The sequence below is a fragment of the Xenopus laevis genome, chromosome 6S (genome assembly GCF_017654675.1).
Source record: "Xenopus laevis strain J_2021 chromosome 6S, Xenopus_laevis_v10.1, whole genome shotgun sequence".
Lineage (NCBI taxonomy): Eukaryota > Metazoa > Chordata > Amphibia > Anura > Pipidae > Xenopus > Xenopus laevis.
Genome location: NC_054382.1, coordinates 109,585,164 through 109,603,383, shown reverse-complemented (window position 1 = coordinate 109,603,383; position 18,220 = coordinate 109,585,164). Strand labels below are relative to the sequence as shown.

At 41.2% G+C, this 18,220-nt stretch overlaps 1 protein-coding gene across 1 annotated transcript; it reads left to right on the top strand.

Moving 5' to 3' along the window:
* Positions 1-2,553: 2,553 nt before the first annotated feature.
* zbtb10.S (zinc finger and BTB domain containing 10 S homeolog) lies at positions 2,554-17,327 on the top strand. Its single transcript, XM_018223820.2, has 5 exons — positions 2,554-3,604; positions 7,144-8,026; positions 11,553-11,618; positions 11,789-11,964; positions 13,925-17,327. Exons 1-5 carry the CDS (start codon positions 2,861-2,863, stop codon positions 14,318-14,320), a joined length of 2,265 nt encoding a protein of 754 aa, XP_018079309.1. The 5' UTR covers positions 2,554-2,860; the 3' UTR covers positions 14,321-17,327.
* Positions 17,328-18,220: the final 893 nt, after the last annotated feature.

The following is an 18,220-nucleotide window of genomic DNA, read 5'->3' as shown; positions in this document are numbered from 1 at the left end:
CCAACAAAAAAACGCCAGTGTAAAATAACCGTTACTGTGGCAAGCGAATCAAAGTTGCGCTAGCGTTGGCTAATTTGCATACGGCGGGAAGTTAAAGTTGAATGGACGTATATGTTGCAGCAAATACATTACACTACACAAGTCCGGGAAACCTTAATAAATAAAATAAAGTTGTTATATTGCCCTACACATGAGCCCAGTGTATAGTTTATGTGCCATATGTTAGGAAATGTAGGGGGGAAGCCGGTTACCCCAAAAAAATTTACGCTCTTTTTCAGTATATCACCCTGAAAAAGGAAAAGTCTCCATCGTTTTTTGGGACTTAGAAAAATTGTCAACTATTTTTTGACGAACTCCTATCTACTAAATAAATGTAATTTTCTATGCTGAAATTCAACCATGTAACAGTTCTTCTCTTTCTGCATCATTTAAAATCCTGGCAGGGAAGGAGGGACTAAACACTGATGTTACAAATTGTAACAACTTCTCCACAGCTTACAGACAGCATGCAGGAACTACATAACCCACAATGCCTTGCACTGTAATGTTCCGTTCCTTATTGAAATATCACTTGTGCAGGGAATTGTGGGGTTTGGAGGATGAAGGCTGAGGACAGATGGATGTTGATACAAAGTAACAGTAGTCAGACAGCTCAGCAAAGTAGTCGGACAGATCAGCAAAGTAGTCAGACAGATCAGCAGGAGAGCAGGGGGCTGGGCTTAGGGAATGGTCACAAACCATTAAAAATCATGAAAATTCTGCATATTTTTTAAATGATGTATATTGCAAAGTTGCTTGAAACTATGTTTTGTTTTCAAAAAGCTTAATAAATTATATTTTTGTGGAGTTGTCCTAAAGATCCTATACATGAACAGTATGCATGTGAAAAGAGAGTTGGCCAGTTCCCATCTTCTGAACTTTATTTTCACTCTTTGAAAACTATGCAGTAAAAACGTCCTACAAAAGTGAATATTTAGGGTGAGCTCCAGTTTCATTCTTTCATAACTATATCCCATTGTACAGTTATTTATGGTGATTACTGCATTGTTGCCTGTCCAATTAATGTCTGAACGTATACAAATTGCGCTATATGTACATGCATACACATGCTCTTGTTGCAACTTCACACAAAACTTTTATCTAGAGCCAGAGAGTGTACCTACTGATGGCTAATTATCTCTAACAGCATTGCATGCCTTCCTACTTGCACTATTACACATATTGCAGCACTCCAATATCTCCTGTGCAAGGGGGAAGCATGGAATCACACTCCTAGAAAACACACAGATGTAAGTGGAAGCATTGTTGGTGTAGGGGGATGCAAGATCTGACATTCGTTTGGGCAGACTTTACAGGAATCCAAGGTGCATGCAGCATGTACACAAGCTGAGCTGTCACACAGAGCTTTGTTAGGGAGGCAGTGGTTTCGACCCAAATCTGCCTGCCAATAGTCAGGAGTAGGGTTGCCACCTTGCCGGTAAAAATGGTGGTTGATATTGTTATTAATAGGGAAAAAAGATAAATATATAGGAAGGTTGGTATTTTTTTCCAGAAAAGGTGGCATCCGTAGTCAGGAGCAGCTGGGTGGCCAGACAATATTGGCCCCAGTGTGGCCTTTAGTGATACATATATAATACACAAAAGCCATGAATATCTTATAAATGATATCCTTATAAACGGTGAGTACTTATGTCATCAGTTATAAACGGTGAGTAGTGATGTCATTTCTGTCACATGACTCACTGAATCTTATTATATTATAATAAATAAAGTACCCCCTGTTGCAAAATATGAGGCTATCATAAGTTACCGAGGAGTTCCATGACCTGTATAAAAGCACTCAACCTCATGTTTTTATATGGTCATGAAACTCCTGGGTAACTTATAATATCCTTATCATTTACAAGAGGGGGTACTTTATTCACTATATAATGCTGGTGACAGGTACAGGTGGAGTAAAGTGTTAGTTGTGTTGTACAGAAGAGAAGAGAGCCTACATCCAGTGGTATGCCATCAAAACAAACTCAGCTCACCCTGATTATATGAAGTTTATTGCAATAAAGTAACAGCAGGTTGTGCCAGACTGGCCTACAGCTAAATACAGGGAACAGACACAGCAGCCTGGCAGGAGGCTACAAGAAGGCAGAAGCACCAGTTACGACTGATCCATGTAAACAGGACTGATCCATGTAAACAAAGGCTCCAAGCAGGTACATTTCTATATGACAAGATCTGTTGGTGTCCCTTGTTCAACTACAACTCTGCACCCCACAGCCGAACACTGGGCAGCGAGTAATTCTGTACAGCAGCAAATAAACAATACGAAGTGACACAGGTGTCCCAATGCAGGTGCACAGTCACATATAGATACAATGTTGGGGTGCGGGGGCCCCATGAATTGAGCAGAAAACAAGCCAGTCCTCGGTCGGATCCCTTCCCCCTGACACTGGGTGCAGTCGCAGCAATGGGGTGAGGCGCAGCTGTAGCTTGTGGTGCATGAGGCCTCCCCCCACCCGCCCCCCTGACTCCCCCTCTCCCCCTCTCCGGACAGCGCCCCAGTGCATTGTGGGCGCAGTCCGTTGTTCATTTGCCTTTCGACCTCAGCGAGGGCCGTGCAGGGGGAGAGATGTGTCCCTAGGCGCCGTCTGTTTCCTACACGCACACCGAACGGAGAGAAGCGATTCCTGGATACGGAGGGAGCTGGGGTTGCCCAGTAGCCGCTCGGTGACCGGAGGGGGGGGGGATTGGTGCACTTCCCAGAAGCCCCCGCGCGGCGGTGCAGGCGCAACACAGACACCAGACGGGCGGCACGAGGCGGGACGCGTGGTGGCCCCCGGCAGGGTGAGGGAAGCCGTTAAACATGGCGGAGATGAACCGCAGGACTTTGGCCTTCCGGGGAGGCGGCCTGTCCACAGCGGGGACCCCCGCGAACAATAACAACAACAATGGCGTCGGCTCAGGGGTCTCGTCTGTGGAGGAAGCCGCGGCCTGGTCCATGCGGCAGATGAACGGAGGGGGAGCCGGCGGGGAAGAAGAGGTAGAAGTGGAGCTGGAGGCGGAGGGCCTGCTGGAGGATGACGAGGAGGAGAATGAGGCCTACCCCGGAGTGGTGCTCGGAAACCGACTGGAGCAGCGAGGAGCCGACACGGACGCCACTAATACGGCTGCGGGGCAGGGCGCCTCGGTGAGTGGGGAAAGCAGCGACGATGAGGAGGAGGAAGAAGAAGAGGACGACGATGAGGAGGAGGAAGAGACCGTGGGCGGCGGGGAACAGGTAGACAAGGGGGAGCCGGGAGAGGAGGAGGAAGAGGACTGCGCTATTCAGGGTGATGGAACCCGGCGCTTTGGAATTTTCCCGGCTGCCCGTTCCCAGTCCCTGCTGCCCAGTCTCCACTGCTCCTTCCAGGCCTCTTGGCTGCACGAGTTCCCATGGCTGCATTTCTGCCAGGAGAGCGGCCTCATGTCCTGCGCCTGGTGCCACAGGGAGGCGGGAGAGAGTCCCGGCCATGACGAGCTGACCAAGGGCACTCGCCACTACAAGAGGGCCGCGCTGCTCCGCCACAGCCTCACCGCCCGGCATCGGAACAACGACCCAGATGCTCAGGTAAGGCCGGCGACCGCGTCATATAACAACCCCCGTGACTGTGTGGGTGCAGGGAGTTGCAGTGTTTATGTGGGAGTGTTGTTGTGTGTAACAGTGTAACGTTACTGCTGTCCGTGACACGACATGTCTCTCCTCTACAGTAGCCGACCCCTAATCATGGCTCCTGGGGTGTAAGAGGGGGATCACGTGACCCTTTGTTGGGCAGCTTTGCCCTTGGAGCTGTGTCAATGGCCGCGCACCCCACCCTGTGTGTAAAGCTCATTATAGGATCTGCCTCACGCCGGGAGGGGGTGGGGGCGCCGCACGCTCACACTGTCCCTGGGAAGTAAGGGGGTGACCTACATATACTGTTCCAGGGGCCTGAGATGTTGCTGTTGTGAGACCGGAAGTTACTCCCCCGCCCTGTTATTCTGCTCCCCCGTGTCCCCTTCCTGTGCCTCCCCCAGGTGGGTTCCGCCCGCTTGTGGATTGTCCCGGGTTAGGGGACGTGTCGCTACGTGGCTGCTCCCCAATGGGGCCGTGTCGCTGCCATCAGTGTGTGTGTGGCGCAGGCCTGTGTTGCTGTTAGAAGCCTGTGTGTGTGTGTACACTATCAGCGCGCCAATCACTGATCACATGGGCCGTGCGTGTGTACTACCAGGAAGTCGTTCCTCGAGTGCCTTTCTACAAAATCCCATGTCTAGGAATGAAGCGGTGCAGCCTGGGATATATTTATAGGGCATGTAAAGCGAGCAGTAAAAACATGCCTAATGAAAGCAGATGTAATTCCAAGCAGCTTTTCCTCATTATCATTTGTTAAAGGGGTTGTTCTCCTTTAAATTGTATGTAGAGAGTGATATTCTGAGACAATTTGCAATTGGTTTTTCTGTGGTTTTTGTTATTTAGCTTTATATTCAGCAGCTCTCCTTTTTACAGTTTCAGCCATCTGGTTTCTAGGGTCCAAATCCCCCTAACAACCATGCACTGGAATAGGAGAGGCCTGAATAGAAAGATGAGTAATAAAAAGTAGCAATAGCAATACATTTGTAGCCTTAAGGTGGCCATAGACGTGCAGATTTACCTTCATATTGGGCGAACTATCGTTCGGTGCCATCTCCGAGATATCATAGGAAACCTATGTCCAACAAAATGGGTGACAGTCTCCCACTGATATAGTTAGATAGGCAATACACGCAGAGATATCATTGGTAAACGAAGGAAGATTTCACTGGCACACAAAGGTTCTTTCAAGCAGGTACAAGCCCTTGCTAAGTTTATTTTGCAGAGGTGCAACGTTTCAGGGTGAACCCCTTTATCAAGCATGCTTGATAAAGGGGTTCACCCCGAAACGTTGCACCTCTGCAAAATAAACTTAGCAAGGGCTTGTACCTGCTTGAAAGAACCTTTGTGTGCCAGTGAAATCTTCCTTTGTTTGTACTATTGAGGTTGCCGAGGCCTCCTTCACAGTGCACCGGGTCATCTTATCGTGGAGAGCCAGGGTGTGCAAGCGTGGTAATCCTGTACTGAGATATCATTGGTAGCCATAGTCACCATGGCCAGCATTCACCACATGGCTTAATTCCCCCTGCGGTGAATGCTGTCATGAAAGTGACCAGGAAACAGAAATTACGATATGTATAAACAATTTCCTGTTTTCTAACTTGTCCGATCAACTGAACGACCGATTGGCATCTCACAAAAAATGTCGGGACACACACACGGCCTGAAAATCGTACGAAACTGATTTTCTATGGCCAGCTTTAAAGAGCATTCGTTTTTTAGATGGTGTCAGTGACCCCCATTTGAAAGCTGAAAAGAGTTAGAAGGCAAATAATTAAAAAAATCTATAAAATGAAGGCCAATTGAAAACTTGCTTACAATTATCCATTCTATAACATACTAAAAGTTAACTTAAAGGTGAACCGCCCCTTTAATGTAATTGCAAAAAGTTGTGTTACACTTTCTCTTCTCGCACTGCTGGCTCGTATCCTTGCCTTGGCCTCCAGCTACACTGTTTCTTGAGTCACACCTATAAGGGCAGCCTGTAGGAAAAGACTGTAGCTGAGGTCACCTTCACAATTAACTTAAACTGTTGCTAAATATCACATTTTTTTTTCCACTAGGAAATTAGCATTTTGCTGTTTATGTCCCATCTTTAGGGACTAAAAGTGTGTTATTGTCTGTATAACAAGGAGCTGTTATTGGCAGAAGTAATTTTGCTAAAAAAAAAAAAAAAAAGTAACCCTGCTTTTAACATTACTGAGGACACATATTTTCAGCCATCTGCCATGCACCAAAAACTTGGCAGGCTTAATAGGCTATATATCTTTTATTAGCGTCCCATACATTCTATTGCTTTAGATTTACCAGGTTTATAGGATGGTATGGGGAAAAGTTTTAAACATTTAACGACTTGATAACAGGGAGCACCCAGCACTCCCATCACTTCGTTTTAGTCTATTTCTTTGCCACATTCATTTATCTGTAAAACGCATCTGGGTATTGCCCTGGTTCTGTGTAGTGTGTGCATATGATTCACTGCTTTACGGGGAGTGTTCAGTTAATAACACCAGTTACTGCCCCAGGGGAACCTGAAGTTTAACTACAATCCACAGAGATTCAGCCAATCACGTGACCCTTTGGTCACTAAAAGCACTCCTTTAGAGCCAGCTGGCACTTTTCTAATCAGTTTGCTGCTCACTATGTGCCCATTTAGCTCTAGGCCTTGGGGTCTGTTCACTGGCATGCTTTACAGAATACAAGTGCAGTAGCATGTATTTCTGGCTGTCACCAGAACAATTTCTTTAGAGATTCACTCCCCATTGATATTCAGGTGCAGTCGACTGGACTTTGTGCTTGCACTTGTGAGTCATTGCTTTTGTATGTCCAAGCACCCATTGCCTAACCTATGAATACACATGGCTGCTGTTGAAATGCTCTGTTATTGCCCTGTATGCAATTAATAACAAGAAAAGCTTAAGACTTTAGGTCGCTCCCAGTGAATCTAATCACTTACTGCAGATGTCTGTTCATCTTCTTTAAAAAGTCCTGGTCTTGGGTTGCTTAAACCAGGGCACGTCGCCACACTTCTCCCAGGTGTACCCTGCTCCTTTCTCAATGTTAGAAATTTGGTGCATATGTAGAACAGACTTTTTCCAAAATGTTGTGTACTGTGCATGTTCCAAATCTGAAGTGGCAATGGGGCTTGTCTGTGAACATGGCCCATCCCAGAGAGAAGTGCACTTGCTTGGGGTAAGATTTAAGGGATTGGTGGTGGACGAGGCATATGTAAGGACACAACCAGTGAGTCAGGCTTTACCCTCTCCTTTAAGTACAAAATAACACAGGACACAATAGAAAATAATTGGCATGGACACACAGCCTCACATGGTAATAATGCGTATTTTGGCTATAGTTTCACTTTTTAATTTACACAAAATGTATTAAAATCAAAAATTCTGTTTAAAATTGCATGAGTGGGTTATAGGAACTTTGCATTAAGACTTCTAGAATTAATGTAGTTTAGATGCAGTTAATTGATTTTTGTTTTTTCTTTCCAGGAGCCTGAAGTAAAGGAGGAAGCGCCCCAGTCGCTCAGTGACTACAGTACTAAGCCAAATGAGAACTCCTACTGTTATCAACTGCTGCAAGAATTAAATGATCAGAGAAAGAAAGGGATTTTTTGTGATGTCAATATAGTGGTGAATGGCAAAGTTTTCAGAGCTCATAAGAATATCTTGGTTGCAGGCAGCCGCTTTTTTAAAACCTTATACTGTTTTACAAACAAAGAGAGCCGTGACCAAACCACTGTTACTTATTTAGACGTTGTTGCTGTTCATGGCTTTTCAGTCCTTTTAGACTTTATGTACTCTGGCAATCTTGTGCTCACTAGCCAAAATGCCATTGAAGTGATGACAGTTGCCAGCTACCTGCAGATGACTGAAGTTGTTCAGTCCTGTCGAAATTTCATCAAAGATGCCTTGAATATCAGTACAAAGTCAGAAGCTCCAGAAACCGTTGTGGTGAACTATAATAAAAGGAAAAGTAAAGATGGGCACAGGGATCCAAAAGTTGCAAGCTTCTGGGCAACCCACAATCTCTCTAATTTGGCGAGCAATTCAAAGATAGATGATGAGTTTAATCTCGATGAGACGCCAACTGAGAACTTTCAAGCTAATGACTCTGCTTGGATTCAAGATAGTTCCCCTGAGGTGACAGAAATCGAACCCCAAGCTCAGGGCAAGGTGTTTGTTTGGAACGACATGGGTTCCAACTCCGTCGCTGTGCAAGAGCCGAGCAAGCCAAGAAGAAAAAACCAAACTACAAAACGATTTGTTTATAATATACCTCCAAACAATGAACTTCAAGTGGATGGTAACACAATGATGCAGCAGCCAGTTTCCTATCCAGAGGAGGATCTGCAGTGCTTTCAGGATGGAGCAGGTAACTTGCAACCTAAAAAGTGCAATGGGATGAAACCTTGTTTATTACAATGTGTAAAAGGAACAGTAACACCAAAAACTAAAAGTGCCTTAAATGTGCTTTATACACTGGTGATCTCTAGATGCCCTGATATCACAACATTTAAAAGGGAACAGATATGCTCTTTCAAAATTTAAAATATGTTCACTTATATATTTTATTCTTGTTTTTAAATATCTCTTTGCTGCTGTACCAGTAAGTGTGTGTGAGTGTGGTCGATGTCAGATTATCAACAGGACCTGATTTTAAAGTGACCGGGGTTGAAACTGCTGGAGAAAAAAATATATTCTGCCCGTAGTAGCAATAGTAATTCTATTGTCGGATCGTGTCACAGCATTGATGCAACACACTGTCTGATGCAGACACTGCGTCTGCATCCGACAGCCGTGCCGCATCAACAATGCGACACGATCCGACAATAGAATTACTTACCTTATTTCCGTGGCATCTGATGTTATGCCTGTGTTTTTGGGCAGCGTGTTGGATCGTGGTGGAATCGTCCTTGGAGTCCTGCTCATAGGCCCTGGTCCATAAATTTGATGAGCACTGGTGGAACGAGCAGCTGTTAGATTTGCTGCTTTAAGTCAAGATCAATTACCCTTCATTCTAAGGGCACGTTTTCAGTTAAGTAAAGTTCGTTGGTGTTAACCATCGCTTAAATCAGAAATCTTTCAGACTTTTTGGCTTTAGGTAACCTAATTTAGTCAAACATTTGAGCCATTAGTTTGTAAAAAGGTTGCAGATTTGCAAAAACGTGGCACTGAGTCACTGTAACAGTGGCCATAAAACTGCTGATTTGATCCTCCTGGAAAACTGGGCAGGTATCTTATACGGCAGGTGGTTTGATTTTGCTGTTGTTTGAGGACTGCATTTATGTGTTCATGGGACCCTCCCCTCAACTCCATTCATAGCAGCAACTCGATTGTTGGCCTGAGGGCAAGCGATTGGATCAGCCCATTATTAGCCCCTCAATGAAGGCTTTATTGGTCAAAGTAGGTCACCAAGCTGATCTTGCATGTATGGTCAGCTTAAATCACTTCTCATCAAATTTCTTGCTAATTGGTCATTGTACTCCCAGCTTTAACACTGTTGCTATCACAGTGCTACCCCTTTTCCCCAAGCTTTAACTGCATTGTTCTATTCGCACTACAGTGCTTTAGGTTTATTGGTTTTATACAGGAGAAGAAAAACCTAATCACCCCATGTGGATCAAGTCTCCTTTTTTCATTGAACTGGGCTGACTTGGTTCAAAATAAAACATTAGCTCAAGGATAATTTGTGCTCAGCACCACAATATTACTTTAAAATTGACCTGTTATCCAGAATGCTCAGGACCGAGGGCTTTTCAGATAATGGATCTTTCCATAATTTGGCTCTTCATACTTAAGTCTACTTGAAAATCATGTAAACATTCAATAACCTCAATAGGCTGGTTTTGCCTCCAATAAGGATTAATTATATCTTAGTTTGGATCAAGTACAAGATACTGTTTTATTATTACAGAGAAAAAGGAAATCTGTTTTAAACATTTGGATTATTTGGATAAAATGGAGTCTATGGGAAATATATGGAGCCATTCCGTAATTCTGAGCTTTCGGGATAACGGATCCAATACATGTAATAGAAACTATGATGTATGAATAGTCAGGGGTGCTCCGCCAATGAGGCGAGTTGGGGCACTCTCCTCAGACGGCAGCGCCTCCCTGGTTGCCAGGGGCGGCAAAAATGCTGCTCCTGATAACTAAGAGCCAAATTTCTGTTTTTCAACCCGAAAATTAGTTTCTTCTACTGCAGAGAGTGCAATTGCTCTCTACACTAGCGACATGGACCCAACCCCCGTCCGGTGCTGAAGGTGAGTGCCATGGGAGAGGTGGGGGGCGACAAAAACAAAGGCCGTCTTGGGCGGCAAATTGGGCAGGATCGCCCCTGTGAATAGTTATTATGGTTATGGATTATACAGATTCTGACAGTTAAAGGATCAGTTCAGTATAAAAATTAAAAACTGGGTAAATAGTATGTGCATAATAAAAAATGTTTCTAAAATAGTTAGCCAAAAATGTAATCTATAAAGGCTGTAGTGACTGGATGTCTTAAAGGAACAGTAACGTCAAAAAATAAGTGTTTTAAAGTAATGGAAATATAATGCAGTGTAGTGTTGCCCTGCAGTGATAAAACTGCTGTGTTTGCTTAAGAAACACTACTATTGTTTATATAAATAAACTGCTGTGTAGCAATGGAGGCAGCCATTCAAAGTAGAAAGGCTCCGGTTACACAGCAGATAGCAAATAAGCTCTGTCTGTCTAATGGTGTTATCTGTTATCCATTAGTTGACCTGTGCCATATAGCCGTTTTTCAATTTCCGCCATTGCTCCACAGCAGCTTGTTAATATGAACTATAGTAGTGTTTCTGAAGCAAACAGATCAGTTTTACCAGTGCAGGGCAACAGTACATTATATTTTCATTACTTTTTGGTGTTACTGTTCCTTTAACAGAACAGAACCCAACTTCCTGCTTTTCCGCTATCTCTGAGTTAGTCAGCAACTTGAAGGGAGGCCACATGCGACATAACTGTTCAGTCAGTTTGCAATTGATCCCTAGCATGCAGCTCAGATTCAAAAGCAACAGTTATGACCCGTGTGCCCCCCTCCAGTCACTGATTGGTTACTGCCTGGTAACAAATCAGTGGAAACCAAGAGAGCTGCAAAGCAGGAAGTCGAGTTCTTTTTATTATGTTACACATCCAGTGACTCCAGCCTTTATACATTACATTTTTGGCTAACTATATCAGAAACATTTTTTATTTTGCACAGCCTATCTATTTACCCAGTTTTTTTTTCTTATCTATTTACCAAGTTTTTATTTTTATACTGAACAATTCCTTTAAATGTTCAATTTAATGTGCTACCGAGAAAAGTTTGTAGCTATGCAGTGGGATGGTTGGGAAGTGTTGCTTTTACTGCTGACCATCAATGGAGGTATGGGTCCTTTGAAAGCGTTTTTTGAAATCCCATAGGCTGGAAAATGTTGCCATGGAAAATATAAATGCAAACTAAAAAGCTCAGATTGCTTCATATGTCATAAACCTAATCAGCACTGTAGTAAATGTAGAACATATCTAGAGTCCCTGCCAGAAAGCAAAACAGGGCTTCTGTTGGGTGCCAGAAAGGAAGTAGAAAGAGTCTCGTGTACCAGAAAAAAGGATTCCTCTGTGCAAGCTTAAGATGTACCATTTACTATAAAGAGGGGGGAAAAAAGACAATATTTTGTTTATTTTAATATATTCAAAGAAGGTCTGCGTCCCTTGAAAAAAAAATGGCAGCAATTTAAAATGTAAAAGAAGCCTTTGAAATGAATAGCTTAAATGTATTATGTTGCATATATTAGTAACACCTTGCCTTTTCATTTTAGTCTGCATTTATATGTCTAGATGATTATCTAATCATGGTACTTTTTAACTACAATCTTAGTTTTTTACTTATTTTTCAGGGACCTCAAATGAATTTAAATTTGGAATGTTCCCTGAATCATGGACAAGAGAGTCTTGGGAAAATGGTAAGCTTGTGTTTCCTTTGTACCTTTGAAAAATTCAGGAAATTGCCTTGCCCTCTCATTTTTTTTCTTCCATATTTGTTTGTTGGCTGAAAACTTCATATGCAAAATAGCATTAAGAGTGTTTGCACTGATGAATGACCACATTTTTCTTCTCATTTTTTTGTTTTTAGGAGATGCATCAGCAGGGTTAATGAATAAGTTGAAATGTCCCCATTGCAATTACGTAGCAAAATATAGGAGGACACTAAAAAGACACTTACTGATTCACACTGGAGTAAGATCTTTTAGTTGTGACATCTGTGGAAAGATGTTTACCCGAAGAGAACATGTAAAAAGACATTCCTTGGTAAGAGCTGTGTATAGGTGTGTTTGTTTTTTGGCACAGTGTGCATCTCGTAGACTTTTTCCAGGTATGGGACCTGTTATCCAGAATGCTCGGGACCTGGGGTTTTCCAGATAAAGGACTTTCCGTAATTTGTATTTTCATACCTTAAGTCTACTAGAAATCATGTAAACATAAAATAAACACATTAGACTGGTTTTGCCTCCAATAAAGATTCATTATATCTTAGTTTGCACCAAGAACAAGGTTTTATTATTACAGAGAAAAAGGAAATTGTTTTTAAAAAATGTTGATTATTTGTATAACATGGTAGATGGCATTTCCATAATTCAGAGCTTTCTGGATAATGGGTGTCCGGGTAACTGGTCCTTTGCCTCTACTAGTCCTTATACTGTATATATTTGGAAAGTGATTACGAGTGGGAGAAAAGAAAAGGGCTACAATTCAGATACAGGTATGGGACCTGTTATCCACAACGCTCGGGACCTGGGTCTTTCTGGATAACTGATCTTTCTGTTATTTGGATCTTCATACCTTAGGCCTACTACAAAATCATGTAAACATTAAACACAACAGGCTGGTTTTGCCTCCAATAAGGATTAATTATATCTTAGTTTGGATCAAGTACAAGATACTGTTTTATTATTACAGAGAAAAAGGAAATGTTTATTTTAAAAAATCTGGATTATTTGGATAAAATAGTTTTTTATGGGAGACGGCCTTTCTGTTATTTGGAGGTTTCTGGAAAATGAGTTTCCGGAAAACGAATCCCCATAATTATACATGTAAGAAAATGGAGCGCATACGGTTAACTTTTGTTCTTTGACACATGTTTTCGATTTTGCAAAATGAGATCCAAACTTTACTAAACCTTACAGCTTAAACGGTGGAATGACTTGATTAACTGCTCTTCAGGTCTAATTTTGAGCCCCTCTTAAAGGTTAGTTTTGGCATTAAAGGGATACTGTCATGGGAAAACATGTTTTTTTCTAAACATCAGTTAATATTGCTGCTCCAGCAGATTTCCGCACTGAAATCCATTTCTCGAAAGTGCAGATATTTTTATATTCAAGTTTGAAATCTGACATGGAGCTAGACATATTGACATTTTTCCAGCTGCCCCTGGTTATGTGACTTGTGCCTGCACTTTAGGATGGAACTACTTTCTGGCAGGCTGTTTTCTCCTACTTAATGTAACTGAATGTGTCTCAGTGGGACTTGGCTTTTACTATTGAGTGTTGGTCTTAGATCTACCAGGGAGCTGTTATCTTGTGTTAGGGAGCTGCTATCTGGTTACCTTCCCATTGTTCTGTTGTGTGGCTGCTGGGGGGGAGGAGGGAGAGATATCACTCAAACTTGCAGTATAGCAAGCAGTAAAGAGTGATTGAAGTTTATCAGAGCACAAGTCACATGACTGGGGGCTGCTCGGAAACTGACAGTATGTCTGGCCCCATGTTGGATTTCAAAATTAAATATAACAAAATCAGTTTGCTATTTTGAAAAATGGATTCAGTGCATAATTCTGCTGGAGCAGCACTATTAACTGATGTGTTTTGAAAAAAAAACAAAAACATGTTTTTCCACGACAGTATCCCTTTAAACCATAAAGCAATTTTGTAACTTAATTGTTTGGACTTATAAATTATCTGAATTTATCCAAGTCTTTTCTATATAAAATGCAATACCTTGCTTAAAGGAGAACTAACCCCCCCCCCCGTTAGTCAAAAATCCCCATCCCCTTCCGTCCTTTCTCACTGAGTCATTAAGGATAGAGAAAGCATTTAGGGGGGGGCCAATGGACGGAAGGGGATGGGGATTTTTGATTAACAGGGGGTTTAGTTCTCCTATAAGCTGTATCATTTTTGCATGTTCAGTCCAGGCTGAGGGATCAAAGGGGACATTTTACTGTTCTCTGTCATTTAACCTATTATTTTTTTTTTCTTTTTTTTTTATATATACACAGGTGCATAAAAAAGATAAAAAATATAAGTGCATGGTGTGCAAGAAGATCTTCATGCTTGCGGCCAGTGTAGGGATTCGACACGGCTCTCGCCGCTACGGAGTTTGTGTGGACTGTGTGGATAAATCCCAGCCCGGGCTGCAAGAAGCAGGAATTGATCCAGTGGCAGATGCAGATTTTCCCAGAGATGAAGAATACGATGACAATGATGCTGTAGAAGCAGTCGATGGTGATGATGATCTAGTGGATGACGGTGAAGACCAGAATGATTCTCGGTGGTCAGAGCAAAACGACCAGTCCCACTGGGGAGAACAGAACAATCCATCTCAGTGGGAACGACCCAAACACCAGCCCCAATGGGATGAGTCAGGAGATGTTTGTATGACAATAGATGACTAAATAAAAGGGTGCTTCAAGTGGACACAAAACTAAAACTTGTTTGCTGAAACATATTGGACTGAAGGGTTGCAAAATATGGTACTGTTCTGGACGGTGGCTGTTGCTGTGAAAACTGTAGGGGGTCAAATCCTTATAGCAAAACTTTTTTTTTTTTGTTTTCCTATTGTTTTAATATTTGCACAGGACTATACAGAATCCAACCATTTGGTTGAACTATACAGAGTCCTCACATCTCCAATCAGTTATCAAAGAAATGTATTTTTATTTATAGGATATAGCGACGTCCTATCAAAGCATAAAAAAAAACTACTATTGTAATGTTATTCATGTATCGGAAGAGTTTGGTTAGAATATACAGATAAGGTGATGAATCGAGATATGAATGTGATGTGACTACAGTAGCTGAGAAACCCTCGTTAGTTACTGGCACCTGCAATTGCAATTTACCAACGGAGCATTCTGCATCCTTGTTCTGAAAGGGACTGATCCTCTTTTAGTTTGCTCCAATGGGAACAGACTTGGCATGGGCTACGTTATGCAGCATTATTTATATGAATATTTATATTTTATATATTTTGGTATAGAAACCTTCTCCCTGTGGCTCCTAAAGAAGATATAAGTAGGCTCCTTATCATTTTGTAAATGTATCCACCAGTGGCCTTGAGCACTGCATTGGTGTCAAGAAAACGGACTCTTGGAAGTGGGTAAACCTGCCGTTCATATTCTTAAGCATCACCGTAGTGCATCCCATACATGTCATAGAACAGAATGCAGCTGGCCACCATTGGAAGAGAGCAGTCTTTTGCCATTGTGGCCACCCAAAACTTGCTGACTTGCCATTTCAGCTCTTGCTGGAGCAAACTTCTTCGTATCAATGCATGGTTCCCCCATAAAGCTAAGATGCAGGCAAGCTTCTGATAGGGTGTTGGGTGAGTGTTGATTTTTTTTTTCTTTCTTCTAGAGTATCTATAATGGTTGAAAAGGATAAATTAAAGTTAATTTAAAAGAGCAGTGCTAGCTTTATATCACATTTCCCCTCTGTAGAGTCCCCCCCCCTCTTTTTTTTTTTTTTTAAATGATTCACTTTTTTAAGTTAAATTATTATAATGAATTTTTTTTTTTTAAATCGCTTATGTGTAAATTCCTTCCTGGTTTTTTTTTTTTCCCATCACATGTTTGTTGATGTCATGAACTAGAGAAAGTTGCATATAGTTACTTAATAGGGCAATTTTAAAGATGGATTCGCCATAAATTGGAGGATGCTGAACACCAGTATTTCCAATTACACCGAGGCTACAGCATTTCTATCTTTTTCGGAGAGATCCCCCAAAGTTTTGCTGCTTTAATTATCAATTGACGTTCTCTGTGGCCATTATGAATAATCCTGTGATGGAAGCTCTTACAGTTAATGTTGTGAGTAGCGTGATAGATTCCATGCATTTCTGATCTCCCTACAGCTTAGTGCTTTTTATACTGCCATTTTTTCAGCATACGTGGTTAGTTAAAATTTCCCGGGTACCATTCCTTAATATGAATGCATAAAATATAAATTTCAGCCAACAGGACAGCTCATAATGTGAATGGGTTAGGATCCGTGTAGACCAAGGGGTTTTATTTTTCTCTGTCCTGAGTATTTCTCTTTTCATTAAGGTTCTATTCGAATTTCATTTTAATCCTGGGAAGCTTTAACTAACGCTTTCTCTTCTCTGCGAGGATTCAGGCACTTTCTTCAAATTGATTCGATTTTGCCGTTTCAGTTCTCTGTTGATCGTTACACCCATTTCATTTCCCAGGGTCTCTTAGAAATAAATGCTCCATTTGGTGGTCACAGGCTACCAGTTACATGGATTTCCGGCAAACCTGTTCAATGTCGGTAACCATATTTCCAACTTTGTATCATTTTCCCCCTGTTTTTATAAAAAAAAAAAAAAGGTTTGAATTAAATTGTGCTAGCAATTGGGAATTTTATGTCGACTGCCAGCCGATTCTAATTCATGTTAAATAAATGCTTTGTTATTGTCCCTTTTCTCTGTAGGATTGTAGTATATACACAGAGAGAATCAGCAGCTTTTATTTATTTATTTCCATTTGCAATGGCAAGAGGAAAACCAAATTCTTCATTGTGGGGGTTTAATGAATTTTCTGCTTTAGCTTTTTTTTTTTTTGCTTTTTTTAAAACATTGAAGGGGGATTAAATGTAGCCATGGCACTGTTTTAATTCCCTTCCTAAAAATCAGCATTTTCAGCCTAAAGCTTTGGTTCAGCAATGTCTACCAGTGTGCAAATGCTACCGTAGGCTCCTGAGGGAAAGAAGTTGCAATCATTTGCCTGTCCGTGAGCTTTCCTAACTGTCACTGCTGCTTTTATGGCTCAGCATTTTGCTGCTAGGTAAAGAAACAAAAGGCAATTTATAATTTATCTGTGTATGGTGCAAACAGCCCCACTTAATTATGTTTAATTTAATAATTGGAATATCAGGAATTTTTGCTAACTGTAATTTTTTGTTTTTTTTTGGAAAAGCTTAATACCTCCTGAAATTTCAAAAATGTTATAAGTAATGTCTTTTTTTTTCTGGTGGGGTCCAAAGTAGGTTTAGTTTATTAAAAGGTGAAAGAAACAGAGTATTTTAAATGTAAAAAATGTATGTTTTTGCTTTGTTAATATGTAATTAGAGTATATGTCTTCTATTCCAATTCCCCTCCATCTCCTCTCTTTCCTCTAAGAATAGTTCCTTCCCCCTTGTAGACTTTCAATATATACATATATATTCTAATATATACATTTCACAAAGATTTGCTTTTATTAGAAACAGACTCACTAAATGCTTAGGATCCGGACCTGGCTTTAAATTCTATTGTGCATTACTTTTTTTCCACAAGATATAAACTTATTTCTCTTGAAACTGAATTCTTTTACTACTTCAATCATTTATGTATATTCGATAAATTATGACCAAATGTGATGTTAGATTGCATACAGTACATTTAAATATACACTTGGTACACTACAAAATTGTTGTTGCATTTATTTGAAATTCCATATTATATTGCATAAGACAATTTAACATTGATTCCCCCCCACCCCCTGGAGGGATCCACCCTTAACCTAAAAACTTTAGGCCTGATATTTTAATTTCAGTTTTAGGAAAGCTTTTGGAGGTGGCAAGAATGATGAGGTACTTGTATACATTGCAAATGACAATACTATTTGTTAGTACCAGCTAATTGCCTTTTATGAGGAGGTGAGTAGAAACCTAGACATTGGAAAAGCAGTGGATGTGATCTAGGAAGCCTTTGATAAAGCATCTACAGAGAAGGTTATTGAGTGAATTAAGGAATATTGGCCTGGAACATAATATTTGTACTTGGGTAAAGATCTGGCTGAAAGACAAAGTAATGGTAATGGAACATATTTTTTTTAAAATTCAACCTGTTGTGTTGGGAGAGTACCGCCGGAGTCTGTCCCTGGTTCTTTTATTTTAACTTGTTTATTAATTAACTAGAGGCAAGTATTGTAAGTACTGGCTCAATTTTTGCTGATTGTATATGTACAGGAAGGCCATCTCCTTTAGACTAAATTTTAATCAAATCATTCACATTTTTAAAAATGATTTCCAGTCTCTCTAATAATAAAACAGTACCTTGTACTTGAGCCTAACTGAGATATGACTCTTTATCGGAGTCAAAACCAGCCTATTGGGTTAAATGTTTGAATTTCTTTTTTGTATATCCAAATCACTTATCCAAAAAATCCAGGGGCCGAGCATTCTGGATAACAGGAAGTTATTGACCAAATGGAGAACTGGGAAGCAAACTGGCAAATGAGGTTCAATGTTGATAAATGCAAGGTTATGCACTTAGGTAGAAATTGGTGTGTTTGCTCCCATAGTTCAAGTAAACA

Excerpts from the sequence above, each read along its gene's own strand:
- zbtb10.S (XM_018223820.2), top strand. The coding sequence starts at position 2,861 with ATGGCGGAGATGAACCGCAGGACTTTGGCCTTCCGGGGAGGCGGCCTG. Across the intron at positions 3,605-7,143 it reads ACAACGACCCAGATGCTCAG|GAGCCTGAAGTAAAGGAGGA; the intron begins GTAAGGCCGGCG and ends TTTTCTTTCCAG. Across the intron at positions 8,027-11,552 it reads GTGCTTTCAGGATGGAGCAG|GGACCTCAAATGAATTTAAA; the intron begins GTAACTTGCAAC and ends CTTATTTTTCAG.